This window comes from Falco punctatus, assembly GCF_963210335.1.
Source record: "Falco punctatus genome assembly, chromosome: 6".
NCBI classification, from domain to species: domain Eukaryota; kingdom Metazoa; phylum Chordata; class Aves; order Falconiformes; family Falconidae; genus Falco; species Falco punctatus.
In genome coordinates, this window is record NC_137585.1 from 82968181 (window position 1) to 82983788 (window position 15608).

Consider the following 15608-nt stretch of genomic DNA (forward strand, 5'->3'; position numbering starts at 1 on the left):
CAGGAAAAAAAACATGCAAAAAGCCCAGACCAATTCCTCATTCCAATCAATCTTTAGCTATTTTCACAATTAAGAAATAAGCCAATATAATGCTGGCAATTCATTGCTTGGTCCTGCTGAGATGCATCATTTTATCCTAGGGGAGCATGTATCTCGGGAAACAGTTCTATTTAATTTGCAACCATAATGAAGTGATGTGATTTTATTTATGTAGGAAAAAGTGTATGAATTTTATTTACAAATTACTTTCAGCAGGATGTGGCTCACAACCTTGGATAATCACACTGAAAGGGCTTACAACTATTCTTATGAGTAAAATGACTGGGATTTTCTGTAGCTCTGATCCACTGCTAAATAGCTCAAAACTTCCATTACTGTCGTCTGTCACCAATTTGCCGAAAAGGTTTTTATTTTCATTTGTTTCACTGACCTCAAAGACACTAACAATTTTGCTAAGGCTCTACGCAACACAGTAGCTAACAGTAAGTAGTCCTATTGTTTTGGTTTAGTACTTTTTGCTTTTCTGCTAACACTATCTGCTTGTCATGAAAACACCTCAGTGGTTTCAACTCAGAGATCACTTGACAGATCTAAGATGTGGGCAAAGAAGAAGACCTGAGACGTGCTCAGGTAAGACTCATTCTGGAGGTTTTTGCAGAAGCTGAATCAGACTGAGGACTCCTTGGGCTGCAAGCTGCTTGTGGTGGTACCTACTGTCACAAGACCACCCTCAGATTCTTCCAAGAGCTGTGCTTCTGGATGATAGAGCAAGGTAAAGTCCATGGGGAGAGGATGGGCTATGGTCTAGCAAACGCTTAGTTTGGTTGTGACACACTTTGAGGGAGCATTGTAGACAAGAGACTTATTTGGTTGGATCAAGATCAGCTGTCCACTGCTGTGCATTGCTGCCTTTGAAGGGGAATGAGAGCAGATGGGAGTCTCCATCTCTGATTAACCAGAAGAATATTTCGATTTCCTGTGATTTAGTCCCATCATGGCTGTGTAGCAGAAGCAGAAAATCCCTGTGCTCTAGGCAACTTCATATAATAGCCTTTATTGACCTTGTCAGCATCATGCATAACACAATCTGATTTTTCAGTGTGGTCTGTTAAATCATCCTGGAAGTGCAATATAACTTGAGAATGAGGGGCTAAGTGGCTGCAGAAGGGCACTGGAAATTTGGCTTTCGTTATAAAGCTTTAGTCATAATCCACAGTTATATGAAGGTTTCTCCACACCTAAGAATCGCAAGAGTGGTATTCAAAAATATTACTCATGAGATATTGCCTAAGCCATGAATTCAAAAATTGTGAGACTGAAAATATGCAACCAGGAAACAGTTAATGGCTTATTGGAATTGAAGAATTTTTCTTGATGGGTGCAAAACTCCATCTGCTTTCACAGTACGAACAGGGAAAATTATAGTATTATCTATGCCATCCACTTCCTTCTCCTCTGATGCATTATAATAGCATCTAAAGAAAGAACTAGCCAGCACTTGGTTTTCTGTATTATGCAAACTGAACTTTCCAAATCCATGAGGGTTGTTATCAAAAGTTCTCAGCCTTGTACGTGGATCATTACCAGTTTTGAAAGGTGAGACTCTGAACTGCAGATTGTAGGTAACTTCTTTCTCTCTCTCTCCCCGTCTCCATCCCTTCCTTTCCTTCTTCGCTGCTTCCTTGCCCTTCTCATTCATTTTCTTTTTTTTCACTTCTTTTATTTCTTTACAATAAGAGGCAGAGTTTTACAAAATGACATAAAAGTCTGATAAAGCACAATTGCTCAGAAAAATCACCTAGGAGAGCAGAAAATGCTTTTGCCATTTGTTTTGCACTGAAGTAAATGGTACAATAGAAAAAGAGACTTCTATACTGTTTATTTCTGCTGAGCCAAATAGTAAAACCCATCAAATGTTTGTGGTTTAGTTATTCCAGGCTTAGTTAGCCTGGAATGCTTGTGTTGTGTAGCTTTAGTGCATATGCTTGCCGCTTTATGTTCACTTTGCTAGCTGTGCTCATGATGTGCACGGATGAAGGTGGACATCATACAGCATGAATTACAGTGTTCAGGGTAAAGAACAATGTATCTCAGTGATGCTCTGTATGCTGTAAACGCTGAGCCTCTTAGCCTGATAAATCCCAGTGAATCTTGTGTTAAATCCCACCTATAATAAAAAGATTTTTATTATTATTTTTAAAGAAAAATACCTGACCTGAAGGTCCAACTTCTGTATTTTAATACAGGCTCTGGAATACTTTTTTTTTTTCATGCTTACTTACCCAAAGGCCTATATCCGAATTAAAAATCAGCAATTCTTACTGCCTGCTTAGTCCTGGAAATATTAAATTACTCTCTCAAATTGTTGAGATTGATTCCTAATTTAGGCATCTCCGAATGTCATGGTGCCTATATCTCCCTGGGGGGGGGATGGGACCACAATCCAGCTACAGCAAGGCACTCTCACCCTCCCGGGCCCAGGGTGAAGGTCTCTCCCTGCACATTGGAGGGGTACCAGTGGGAGAGGGTAAAAGCATGATCATGCCACCAGCTGCCAGACCCAGACCTTCCCCTCACAGCTGATTGCCCACGTTATGGGCTTATAGCTGTCAGTTTGGGGCTTGTGAATTTTTCTCTGTTGGCTGCACAGAGTCTGTCAGGAGGGGTATACATCTTATAGCCTGGTAATACTGGGCTCTCTTTTGGGATGTTAAGAGCTGTGGGTTTAAATATCAGCATTTGAGGAAGGATCACAGAAGTTTTCATGCTTCCTGTGTTGTTAGAGGTTGTTGGAGGATGGAAACAGAAATCTCTAAGCGAAGGAAGCAGGTTGCACAAAAATGCCCTGCAGCCCTCTTGGATTGATGCCTGAGAACAGCTTCAGACACATACTTTTCATTAACATTTTATTTTGGATGTGGTACCTAGTTTTTGTCCTATATCTTGTACAGGAGTTTTGAGAACTTAGGACCTTAGGACAGCAATTCAAAGGCCACTCTTGGAGCTGGACACCCAAGCTTCCCCACTTACCACAGATGAACATGGCAGAACCCGAGTCCCTTCATCGAAGGGTGACCAAATGAAATGCCTGGACATGACTCTTCCAGCCATCCTCGTGAATTTGCTTCAGCACCCCGACCTAAAATGATTCTTCCTGACTTCAAGGGGCACTGACTCAGGTAGCAGGTACGCAGGGACTGTTTTGCACAGGTATATGCATTGCTTTCTGGTTTTCTAATGAAGCACCAAACAGTTAGAGACTGTGATATATTTATTCGGTGTTTGTAGAAGAACCTAGCAGAGAGCAGAATTTTTACTACAACTGCTTTATAAAGCTGAAAAACCTTTCTCCTTTTTAAATTATTTTAAAAGCGGACTTTTCTGATATCCAGTAAGTTTAAACTATTCTCAACAGGTGATCCTTTGCTATGTATATCGGGTGTTGAGATATAACAATAAAATGTTTTAAGAAATCTCAGGCACTTTTATTGAAAGTTAACATTTCCTCACAGACCACAAGTTTAGTTCTTGTTAATTTATCACTAAATATATGTTGGACTGTATAGCATTTACAAAATATTTATTTTTAAAACAGTAAGTCAGTATTGTAAAGGAAAGTTGTACAGAAATTGAACATTGTGCAGGTAAAGTAACATACAACAGCGTCCAAAACCACAAGGCAACAGTTTTAAGGAATGACACGGACAAAGAGTTCAGTAATTTTTAAAAACCATAAATCATCAAATCAGCCTTACAAAGACAAAGAACTAAGCTGATAACTGAAGTTATCATTTATCACTAATAGCTGCAAAGCAATCTGACATCTGTGCAGACCTGACCACTGGGGAATACTCTGAGCGGGTGGGACAGCGTGGCAGCACTGGGCTCCTGTGCACCTAAAGGGTCACTGGAAGCCTTCCGCTCCTGCCAGCAACTGCACGTAACGCGCAACGGACTTTTGATTGTTGTAATTAGTATGCTAACTGGTTTGGTACCCACACTTAATCAAAAAGTTGTGAGATCCAGGGTATAAGGTATATTATTTTTTTTACGCTATACCCTCCCTGATCTGCTGTGCTGCATTGCTCCTCAGAGAGCCTTTGAGCTTTAAGCTGGTTGACTTCGAACAAGACCCCTGCAGTAAACAAACACAGATACTTCATTAAAAGTACATAAGGGGATTTACACTGCAAGATTGATCTATCTGATTCCAGTAACAGAACAGTCAAGAATCTTTTTCCAGGGTTCACTTGTTTTGTGGTTTCTGGTAATCTAAAACCACATGTTCCAAAAGCAAAGTGCAAGAATATTAAACATAACAGAGCCATAGAAAAGGACAACAAAGACCCTGCACATCTCCCCTGGTGAAGTACAAGGCAAAGGCTCCATTTAATTCAACAGGAATGGGACCACAAATAAATAGTAAGTCATAAATATTACTTACGTACGAATACAATAGACTTAGCTAAGACAAAGAAAAAAGCACACCATTTTATATGAAAATTATGCACAAAGCAATTAGCAAATAGTTAATGTAGTCATCATATATTAATAAACTCTTAAAATAATTATAGATGCATTTCCACCATTTGTCACAATACTCACAAACTCTGGACAAAGCAAGGAATATAATAGGACACATGAAGAGCACATTATCTGCCGGCCATCAGCACAGTGCTTTGCGCCTGCAGTCAGAGCCAAATCCATCCACTGGGCAATCAGAAAGCCAAACACTTTGAAATTATCTTTTTCCTCCATTTCAAAGCTCTCAGGTGAGACAGTCCTAACAATATTAATATCTGCACTGCAGAGTTGTTCATTTTCACTTAAAACGTTCATAAAAAATAGGTTAGCATTAATAACCACTCAGCCCAAAGACTGTGTCTCACCCATTCTCTTAAACTTTCAGCAAAACAAGGAGAAAAAAATCATGGTGAAACCCTACATTCCCACTACTACCAACTTGTTTATTAATGACTGGTCTGCTTACAGGATACAATCTCTCAAAAAATTCATGTTTGATTGTTTTATTTTTGTCACTGATTTGTTACATTATGACAGTTAAGATCCTGCTCACTGAAAGTCAGTTTACTTATAATTCTGCATTTCATTTTGATAACTTATAAATACACACAGCCCAACAGATTACTAACTTCCTTTACTTTACACATCTCTCCCTTTTCTCTTTGCATATTATTCACTGCGTACACAGATTGTGGTGAAAATAGTTTTAAAACATGCATTCCTTCATTAAACAACTTGAATCTTCTTTCTTGTTTGATAAGATACTTTATCACGCTCTGTCCTGCAAAAATAGTTTAGGGAAATTCTATGGTCTGCATCATGTGAGGGTTCAGACACGATGGGCCTTTCTTATCGTATTATCTACGATCCTATGAACAAGCCAAAAATTAAAGCAAATGAACAGCTGAAAGTCATTCGACACAAACTGAGCTTCAGCTTTTTTTTTTGTAAAAACAATTGTAGCACTTACTACAGTTGACAGCTTCTGATGAGTTCTCTTAAATGGTGCAAAATGATTGTTTTCTTCCATGAAGATATGCAACTTGAAGAAAATACAGATATCAAAGCATGATTTCACAGAGCAGCGGACCTCTGCAGACCTCAATGTCATGTTCATGGCTGAGGTTACAACAGCCAGTTCTGTATTGTGAACATCAATAAAACTGTGGGAGAGCTCGTAAGCAGTCAACAAATTTCCTCTGGCTGAACAACAGTTGCCATATGATTATAATACTGATGATTCTTTACAAAGCAGACCAGTGAAGACTGAAAATGTCATGTCCACTGGGAGTGGTGAATGTAAGGCCACAAAGGGGACTGTCTCCCTTTATCATGTGTCGTTAATTTTTTTTTTTTTTCTAAAGTTTCAGAGGAAAAAATAGATTCCAAATAAGAGGAAGAAAAATTATAGTCTATTCCACTAAAATGAATATATTTGTTCATGTTTTTAAACACAAAACATTTCACCACAAGGACAGTAAAGCACAGGAGAACATTACCCAGGGAAGCTGTGCAGTCTGTGTCTTGGAGATTTTCAAGATGTGATTAGACAAATCCCTGAGCAACCTGGTCTGAATTCAGTGCTAACCTTGCTTTGAGTAAGAGATTGGATGAGAAAGTCTGCTGAGATCTCTTCCACTTATAATATTCTATGATTCACTGTTGTTTCCACTGCTCTTGAATAATCTGGAAATTACTGACAGAACTGGAAAGGTGATAATTTGGAACTTTAAAGCAAGAGCAGCCTCTTAGTTCGTTCTCCTCTTCGTGCCTGTAGGACCAAAGGCCTATATAAACCACGAGCTCCTTGTCTGGGAAGACACCATATGATGTAATCCAAGATTTATATCTTGGGTTAGTGACTTGCATAAGCATTTTACTCTAGCAGCTGATGAATTAGAGGCTTCATTTAGCCAAGTGTTGCATATCTGTAATTGTAATCATTACTATAGGGGATCAGTTAGCATTATTAGCATGTATAGTGGCAGTTCCTAATTGGCCTAGTCATGGACATAGCCCTATTTTGCCAAGCACTATATAAAAGATACCCCACCACCCAAAAAAAAAAAAAAAAAAAGAACAAGAAAAGGGAGGTAGCCATTCTAAAGAGATAGCAGCCTCAGTCAGGCTAAAAAGCGTGATGGCATGTACAGATAGCATTTACTTACATTAAACCATCACCATTAAGATAAAGGGCTTTTGTAATAACTCATTGCAGCTGCATTTGCAACTATTAGCTAATAGAAGCAAACTACATATATAACAATCCTATACACTGTATTCTGGCATTATAGAAATCATGACCGATATCTCTACTCTAAATATGCACTATCAAAAGTAGGTGTAAACCATCTAATCAAAAAACAAAAGTGCTTTTTTTCTTGTTAGTAAAAATGGATAATTTACACTATCTGTAAACAACCATCTTCACAACCATCACAGAGGTGCCCCAGGGGATGACCCAAGCTAAATAGCTGCAGTTTTGATTCAGTTTACTAACTAAATGCTCTTTACACATTTTCATGGGTCTTCCCCACATGTGATAAGAACAATGCTGTAGTCCTTCTTGTGAAAAACATGTAACAACCCTGTAAGACGTCATCACTTGCAGATATCTTTGAATTCCAAACTTCCATTCTCACTACACTGCACTTTGTGTTTACAACGTTAACACAGTCTAGTAACCTTAAACAGCCATCTGTCCTGTAGGGATCATGAGCCTCCTGATGAAGATGCACCGTAGTCTTGATTGATGGAATCAGCATCACATCTTCAGCACTCTGTCTTGTGCTTTCATATATCTACTTTTGGCAGAGATGTATGACGGTAATTTAGTCTCCATACATATAGGTTGACTCAGGTCTATCAATACATGTCTATCCAGAAAAATACTAAGCGACAACAATGACTTATTTCAGCGAGGTCCTGGAAGGAGGCAGACTAAACATATGTTTAAGTATGTATTCTTCTTCCAGATTACAAAGTGCTTAACAGATAAAGTGTTATGTAAGTGGTCATGCCGCTCTTCCCCGTTTTCTGTGCATTTTTGACAGGACTGTAAACTATGTGTTCAAGGCAGTCCCCTGCCTGATCTTTTGTTTGTGATCAACACTGTTTCAAACAGAGTTTGAATCTAAAAAAACAGGAAACTAATATGTTCTTTGAAAAACTCCCAATATCACCGAATAGTCAGAAAATGTATTTGAAATAATAAAATCTAAATCTCATAATTCCACTACCCTGAGAATGGGGGCAAACTGCCAGTGATAATGGCTATGCACATTTATTTTTTCCTTCATAACATGAAGATATAAAAATTCAGACTAGCTGAACTATATTAGAAACTTGATCTAACTTTATGATATTTAGATAGTTTATCACTCTTCCTAATAAAACTCTCAAACTGGATGTTCGGTCTCTGGGACTGTGAAATACGGCATTTCTAGTAATATAGTTCCTTATCATTGTGACAAAAAGCATTTAAGTGACTCACCACAAATCAGTGGAAAACAAAAGAAACAAACCCAATCCTAACCAATCCACAGGATTTTTTTCTTTACAGCCCAGTGTTATTTGTAGCAGAAATGTTTGGTGCCCAACTTGGGTAAGTAAAGAGATCAAATATAGGCACTATCCATGTCATAATGGCAAGCATAACTACAGCGACTCCAACGATGTTAATGCCCAAACCAGCTTTCACCTAAATGAGAGGAAAAAGAAAGCAGAAAGTTTCATCAAGACACTGAAGAAAGTTTTAAAAATGTTAAAAATCCCCTTTAGCGTGTTTTGCTTAAAACTCACCATGTCCATAATAGTTAAGTGACCATATGAAAATACAATAGCATTGGCTGGGTTGGCTACAGGAAGCAGGAACGCGAAGGAAGTACACAGGGTAGCAGGTATCAAAATGAAAAGTGGGTTCACATGAATGGCTTCAGCCTATCGCAGAATAAAAGAGAGAGAACAGCTGTCAAGGGACACCTTTGCCAAATTAAATAGATAAATCCAAACTTATTGCATTAACACAAATGATGTGTGAACAGAACTGCCAGTTTAAATAGTGAGAAATAACCTTTTCTGATAATTCATTTTTGAGATTATATCTGGGAATGCTTCAGAAGAGAAAAGGTGATTCTAATACAGAATAGCTACAGAACTTTAAATTCACACCTGATGTTTTCTAATTGTAGTTGAGTCCATAAAATAAGACTGTTGCAAAGAGTATGCACATTGCACAAGCACTAAAAGCAAAAATACTGCAATAAAGTTTATAAAATTTAATTTGTTTATAATACATAGGAGGGATTCAATGAAGTGAGGACTAAGGTTTCTTTGTAAGAGAGGGAAAGGCATTAGTGTGTGTATAGGCTGGCTAAGAGGAAAATCTACAGACTAGAAGGTGATCAGTAAGTTCTGAAGAAGAAAGAATTGGGTTTTTTGATAAAGATGATAAGAAAGGACACAATTGAGCTAAGGAGAGAAGAAATGAGAAGTACATCTAAAGCACATTATTAGCCCTCTCTTTTCTGACAGCTTGAAAGTTGCAGTGTTAACCATTTTCACTGAAGATGTGATCATGAAGATACATTGAGAGGGCTTCCTTTTCAAGTGCTTCAACTATTCACAAATAGGAATAACAGCATCAATTTCTGAGTGTTGAACTTCTACCTAATTTTACTGAATTTTCAGTATCCCTTGTAAAGGAAGGCCCAAACCCCCCAGGTATCCAATGCACAACACAGCACAGCAAAAAAAATGCATTAATTATTTTGTAGAAACTTAAAAACTGCTTCTTTGATCAGCTGTATTATTACATGGATGATAAGAACAGATTCTGATTAAAAACAATTGTGTCATACTCACCAAAGGTGATAGTATGGGCAAAAATATCGTGATGGTAGCTGGATTGCTGGCCACTTCTGTTACTGAAGTGACAATAAGGCATGATATCAGAATAACGAGCCACAAGGGTAATGATCCTAGTGGGGTCAATTTGCTTGCTACCCACTCAGAAAGTTTTGAAACCTGCATAAGAAACATGACAACGTGGTTATGTTTTACTGATCACTAAAAAGAAAATTTAATAAATGGTATAGGACAGATTACTACCACGTGTTTTTAAGCACATCTTTCTAATTCAACGGTGGTTTATAGGAACCCATGCAAACTATATTCCATTTATTTATATTTGTACCTCTGAGACATTTAGAGTAATCATAATCAAAAAAATTGTAATATGCATATATCAGGCTTTATAACCAGAGTTTGGGCCCAAATCTGTATGATTTACTGGAGTAGCCAGCAGAGCTCTGCATGGGACATACTTCAGTGACATAGGACATTAACCCTAAGGCTTTGGAAACAGTGTACGTACACAACTCCTACCACCATCAGGTTTAAATCAAATAACAAACAGTAGCCATCATTGTGCATATTCTTTGAAGACAAAGCAAACTCCTTTTTTTGTAACCCTGCTTTCTGAACCTCTTGAATATTTGCCATATTTATCGAGTTCAATATTGATACAGAATAACTTGCTAAAACACAACAATAACTGTGAATTCACTGCATGTCTGATTTGTTCCTGATGTGGGTCATGCTAATTGTTCAGTATCTTCTATAAATTGCATTACCTCACAGCCGTCTGCCAGGGCAAACCCGCCACCAACAAGAATAGCTATTTCCCAGGGCATGCATGACTGAAATTCCTTCCAAGTAATCAGTGGAGTGTAACCAAAAACAGCTAGAGAAAAAAAAATTAAAAAAAAACCCCAAACACTAAAACCCCCACCAACATTTAAAAACATATTGGAAAACATCTTGAAATAACCTCTCTAAGGAAGTACTTGGGAAATACTCAAAGGCAAAATCTCATCATTGTAACACAAAGAACTCTTTGACATGAACAACCTGTACTTCCTGGGACAGATCCTTCGCTGGTGAAAACTGTCACAGCCTGAAGACAGCAGAGCTGTGACAGTTTGCACTGGTGGACCATTGGCCCCTCTCCCCTCCTTCCCTATGTGGAAGATAGCTACGGGGTAACTGTGAGTTTAATTTACCGAGTAAAACTGCACTATTCAGACAGATTGCTGGGCAAATGCTGTTTTACTTAGACTCATTTAGGTTCTGATATTGCATCCTCCGTGAACCCCCAGATCTCATTGATTTCAGCAGCAGGATTGAATGCATAAAGAGGACAGGCCAGAGGTATACTTTAACCAGGGTAAATTCCATTTTGAAGGGGGGAAAATTTAATGAGAATGGACTCATTTAACATGTTACATTTTATAGAGTATCTTAAATAAGCAGTAGCATTTCCAAAAAATAAACCCAACCCTGTCCCATGCAGTCCCATTCAAAGCCCAGTGCCATCAATGGGAAGGTGGTTTCCATTGGCAGCTGTGGGCTGCACGTAGCAGGTTCCTGCACAGCACCAGCCCCTGCTGCTTACATTGCTTAATTGTTGGCACTGACTTCCAGGCCAGGGATGCTTTATTTCACAGTAGGATATTATCTTGCATTAAGATTGTAACATTAGTACTTAACTACATTCCTGTAACAAGTGCAATAAGTTATATTTATGGTAGTATCTTAGATACCTTATAGTAGTAAAATCCACATCAAAATATACTCAACTGTTTTCTCCATTTGAAGTCCTAGACAATGTTTTTGCTGGAATAATAAAGAACAGGAGGCCTATCACTAAGGCAGTTGTTGAATCTGTAGCATAGCCTTTATACCTAAGGAGAAGTTAACAAGAAAAAAGCCACATAAACATATAGTCAGGCGGAGCAGGGGAAACAGGTGAGGAGGAGGATGGAGCAGCAGAAAGGAGCTGTTATGGACTGACCACAACTCCCCATTCCCCACTGCTGGCCATCACTTGGTGCAGTGGAAAGAGGTAGAGGATTCGGGAATGAAGGAGTGAAGTTAAGAAAGAAAAGGGGTGGGGGAAAGGTTTTTAATTTTTGTCTTTGTTTCTTGCCATCCAACTCTATTTTTAAGTGGCAATTAAATTAAATTACGTTTCCCAAAATCAAGCCTGTTTTGCCTGTGATTGTAACTGTTAAGGGATCTCTCTCTTTATCTCGACTCACGAGCTTTTTGACCTTATTTTCTGAGTGAGAGAGCGACTGGGTGGATGTCTGGCGGCCAGCCAAGGTCAGTTCACCAACTCTGTAGAAATACTAGATGCAAGCACTCTAAATTTGTAAATAAGCATCTCGAGTAAGCAGGTATTATTTCGTCACACAGAAATAAACTGGGGGAGGGAAATGTTTGGGAACAGCTCATGCTTAAACAACTGATTTTTCACAGTTCAATGATAAATTTAATAACTTTAATATGCTCTGTAATAGATTCAGTCCAAGAGACCTTAAGAGCACTGTGCATACCCACAAAGGATGATGCTTTTGTAGCTTAAGAGAAGGCAGCAGAGCTTTATTATCATCCTCCTATGGCTGTCACGATTAGGATCATAGACACAAGGGCCATGTTTATTGTGGTCATTTCCAGTGCCTGAGAATTTCTTGCACTAGTGTTTCGTGAAGTGATCCAATACCCTTCTAACTTCTACAGAGTAGCCCCAAGATAAGGTAAAGTGTAAAGCTGAGCTCTAAGGCTCTTTTAACACATCCATCCGATTCAGTTAAACACTGTTAGGTGGTGTCATATCCCAGTCTGTCTTATTTCAGTCAAGATGGTCACTCAAATTACTAACAATTTTGCTGAAGAAAGTTAGAACTAACATTTCCTAAGCTTTGTTATTATATTTTCTGTAAGTTTCCCGAACCAATATACCAATATATTTGTCCTCTCAGCCTCATGCCATATGCTTTTCTGCATATGCAGCTACAGGTCCACGTATAACTTCCCAGCAGCTTAAGGTTTTATACTCAACCAGGGCTTTTCTCTGAAAGGGAAAAATCAACTCCCAGTTATATGTTACAAATGTATAATCTGGCAGATCCATTTGCTTTAACAACCTTAATATGCATAGCACACCGATGCCACAAACAGCATTGTTTCAGCTAACAGTCACAAAATGAAGCTGCAATGGAGTTGAAGTCGTACCCAAATATATTGTCTCCTGCTTCCTATTGTCTGCTAGCACAGAAAACACTTTTAAAAACCAGATTATTATTTTGTTAGAGTTTCTTAAGGCAGAGTCTTTTGCCTATATATCACACTTAGCCTAGGACCAGATGCACAGGCTCTAAAGAGCAGAAAATCTTTTCCTCTAGGATCCTATCCTGCAGTCTTTAAGACTTGCTAGGAGTTTTGAAGGAAGGCAAGAATTAGATACAGAAACAATTCATGCTGCTGCTTTCTTCTAGGCAGCTGCATCTTCACAGGATGATCGAGGTTGGAAGGGACTTCTGGAGGTCATCTGGCCCACCCCCCCCGCTGAAGCAGAGTCACCCAGAGCCAGTTGCCCAGGACCTTGTCAAGATGGCTTTTGAATATCTCCAAGAACGGAGACTCCACAACCTCTCTGGGCAATCTGTGACAGTGTTTGGTCACCCTTACAGGTAAAAAGCATTTCCTGATGTTCAGGAGAAACCCCCTATGTTTCCATTTGTGACCATTTCCTCTTGTACTGTCACTGGGCACCACTGAGAAGGGCCTGGCTCTGACCTCTTTGCACACTTCCAAGTATTTGTAGACATTGACAAGATGCCCCTGCAACCTTCCCTTCTGCAGGTTAAACAGTTCCAGCTCACTCAGTCCCTCCTTACAGAAGAGATGTTTCAGTCCCTTAGTCATCTTCATGGCCCTTTGTTGGACTCTCTCCAGTATATCTGTGTCTTGTACTGGGGAGCTCGGAACTGGATGTAGCATTCCCGGTATGGCCTCACCAGTGCTGAGCAGAGGGGAAGAATCGCCTCCCTTGACCTGCTGGCAACACTCCTCCTAACACAGCCGAGGATACCATTTGCTTTCTTTGCAGCAAGGGCATGTTGCTGGCTCATGTTCTGCTTGGTGTCCACCAGGACCCCAGGTCCTTATCCACCAAGCTGCATTCTAACTGGGTGGTTCCCAAGGTGTACTGGTACCTGGGGTTGTTCCTCCCCAGGTGCAGGACTTTGCACTTCACCTTGTTGAACTACAGAGGTGCAAAGTTTTGCTCACAAAAACAGACTTCCTGATGCAAAACACCATTCTCAGAAAACCTGCTCGGGACACGCACAACATCCTAGTGCTAGTCATACTATTATGAAGACACATATGGCACCATTCCAAACAGAAGCTTTTTATAGTCATCAAATTTTGAGATAAACTTGTTTCAAAGTCCATTCATTCAAGCTGTAACACAATTGCATCTACAACATCTACCTGCTTATAACACTGCAAATCTGATTGTCCTCTAAGGAAGCAACAAAGCTGGGGATTACGGAGATCTCAAAATTACTCCAACTGAGATCATTGTAGAGAACAGGGCTGTGGGCAAAAGTACATAGTTGCCTTATACTGGAAGTAAGAAAGGAATAAACTGTGCAGAAAAAAGAAAGATTACACTCGAGAAATAATCTGAGGAAGTGTGAGGGAAGTCCACCTTGCATATGACAGCTGTAATCAGCTGCAGCCCAGTGCTGAACTTTCTGTTTCTTATGAGGTCCATAAAGTCCTGGCCAAAGGCCAACTTGAAACTCCTTTAATTGAACCTAATACCTACAGCCTGGAATCAGGCCATGACGTGGAAGGAAACTGCTGTACCAGAAACTATGTGTGATCCTGTGTTGTCAACAGATGGGGAGGAAACAGACGTTTTTTACCTTGTGCTGCTCTCTATAGTGTTATACAATATTTATTAAAACATCCTGCTGTCTGCCTCCAGAGAGGGGTAACGAGCTCAGAGCAGGACAGTAAAGGAAGGATTAGTCTTTAACAGATTTACGAAATATTCTTAAGTAAAATTGAGTGGTAAAGTCAATGTGTATTTGGAAGGCATCTGACAATGAAGCTTAAAATTGAGTTCTACTCAATACTGATACAGCACAAATATCGATTAAAAATTGGCTGACATTTCAAAAAGTATCCCTTAAAAACTGGGGAGTTATCATCATTAAATACCAATATTTCTGCTGGGATTTAAAAAAAAAGTCTGAATTTTAAAGGGGTATTCAGTATCTTGTGAGGATGGACACAAGTGGCTGAGAACACGAACATGGGTGGTGGAAGTGATAGGTATTTTTGTCCTGAAGCAAAACTTTGAGCATTCCATTTGGTTTGTCAAAACAAAGCTTATAGTGTGATGCAGTTAAACCAGATACACATATCCTTAAAGAACCTTTCACAGAAAATTTTTAATCCAGCAGGGAAAGACAAAACCAGATGGCTGGAAGCTATATTCAGACAGAAAACAAGGTGCGAGTTTGTATTGTTTAGTTTGGCAACAGAGGTGATTATCCACCAGAACAGACAGTCAAGGGAAGTGGTAAATTCTAAAATATGAGGAACCTGTTCTTTGTCACCCTGAAACCAAGCCTTGTTGCTTTCTGGGAATTCATGTTCTAATAAAATAAATCTGCACTGGGCTTAACACAGAGAAATATGTAGTTTTTCTGATCTTCAGCAAGTTAGAATAAATGAACTGATGGTCTTGCCTGGTTTAAGACCCTGGGAGTGGTGTGATTACCACCTAACAGGACCTCCTCACTCGTCCAGGAAGGTCTCAAGGTTACTTATAGCTCTGACATTGCGGCTTTTCATAAGGACAAAGCTCATCCGTGCAGGTGACAGAGCTTCCCTGAGGCTGACTTGGGACAACGGGATAAGATTCTGCAGAAAGTAAGTACTATCAGATTTCTATTAAGAAATCAGACCTCTAAGGGCAGAGAATATTTCCTTACAGTTGTTTGCTGTAACATAAACTTATGGAAGTTTTGCACATGCCTATCAGTATACTTAAATCCAAAACGCTGAACCATTTTGTATGGCCAGGCATTAGGGAACAAGCATGTGAGAGATGTCAGCTGCAGTTCATGCACTGCTAGAAGCCTCTTGGACACCAAGTGATGAGTGCAACGTAACCATTGATAGAAGCACAGTTCCTGGGTTTTCAGTTCTTTTTCCTGGTT

General features: G+C 39.3%; 1 protein-coding gene across 1 annotated transcript in view; it reads right to left on the bottom strand.

Annotated features, from left to right (window-relative positions):
* Positions 1–15608, bottom strand: part of SLC13A1 (solute carrier family 13 member 1) — a 57603-nt gene that overhangs the window by 24914 nt on the left and 17081 nt on the right. The window contains exons 11-15 of the mRNA XM_080393983.1: positions 11164–11267; positions 10158–10267; positions 9388–9549; positions 8326–8463; positions 1–8224 (exon numbers count right to left, since the gene is read on the bottom strand). The exon at positions 1–8224 is cut by the window's left edge and continues 24914 nt beyond it. Of these exons, the coding sequence (XP_080250109.1) occupies positions 8081–8224; positions 8326–8463; positions 9388–9549; positions 10158–10267; positions 11164–11267 (658 nt within the window). The 3' untranslated portion in view covers positions 1–8080. The remainder of the gene's footprint in view (positions 8225–8325; positions 8464–9387; positions 9550–10157; positions 10268–11163; positions 11268–15608) is intronic.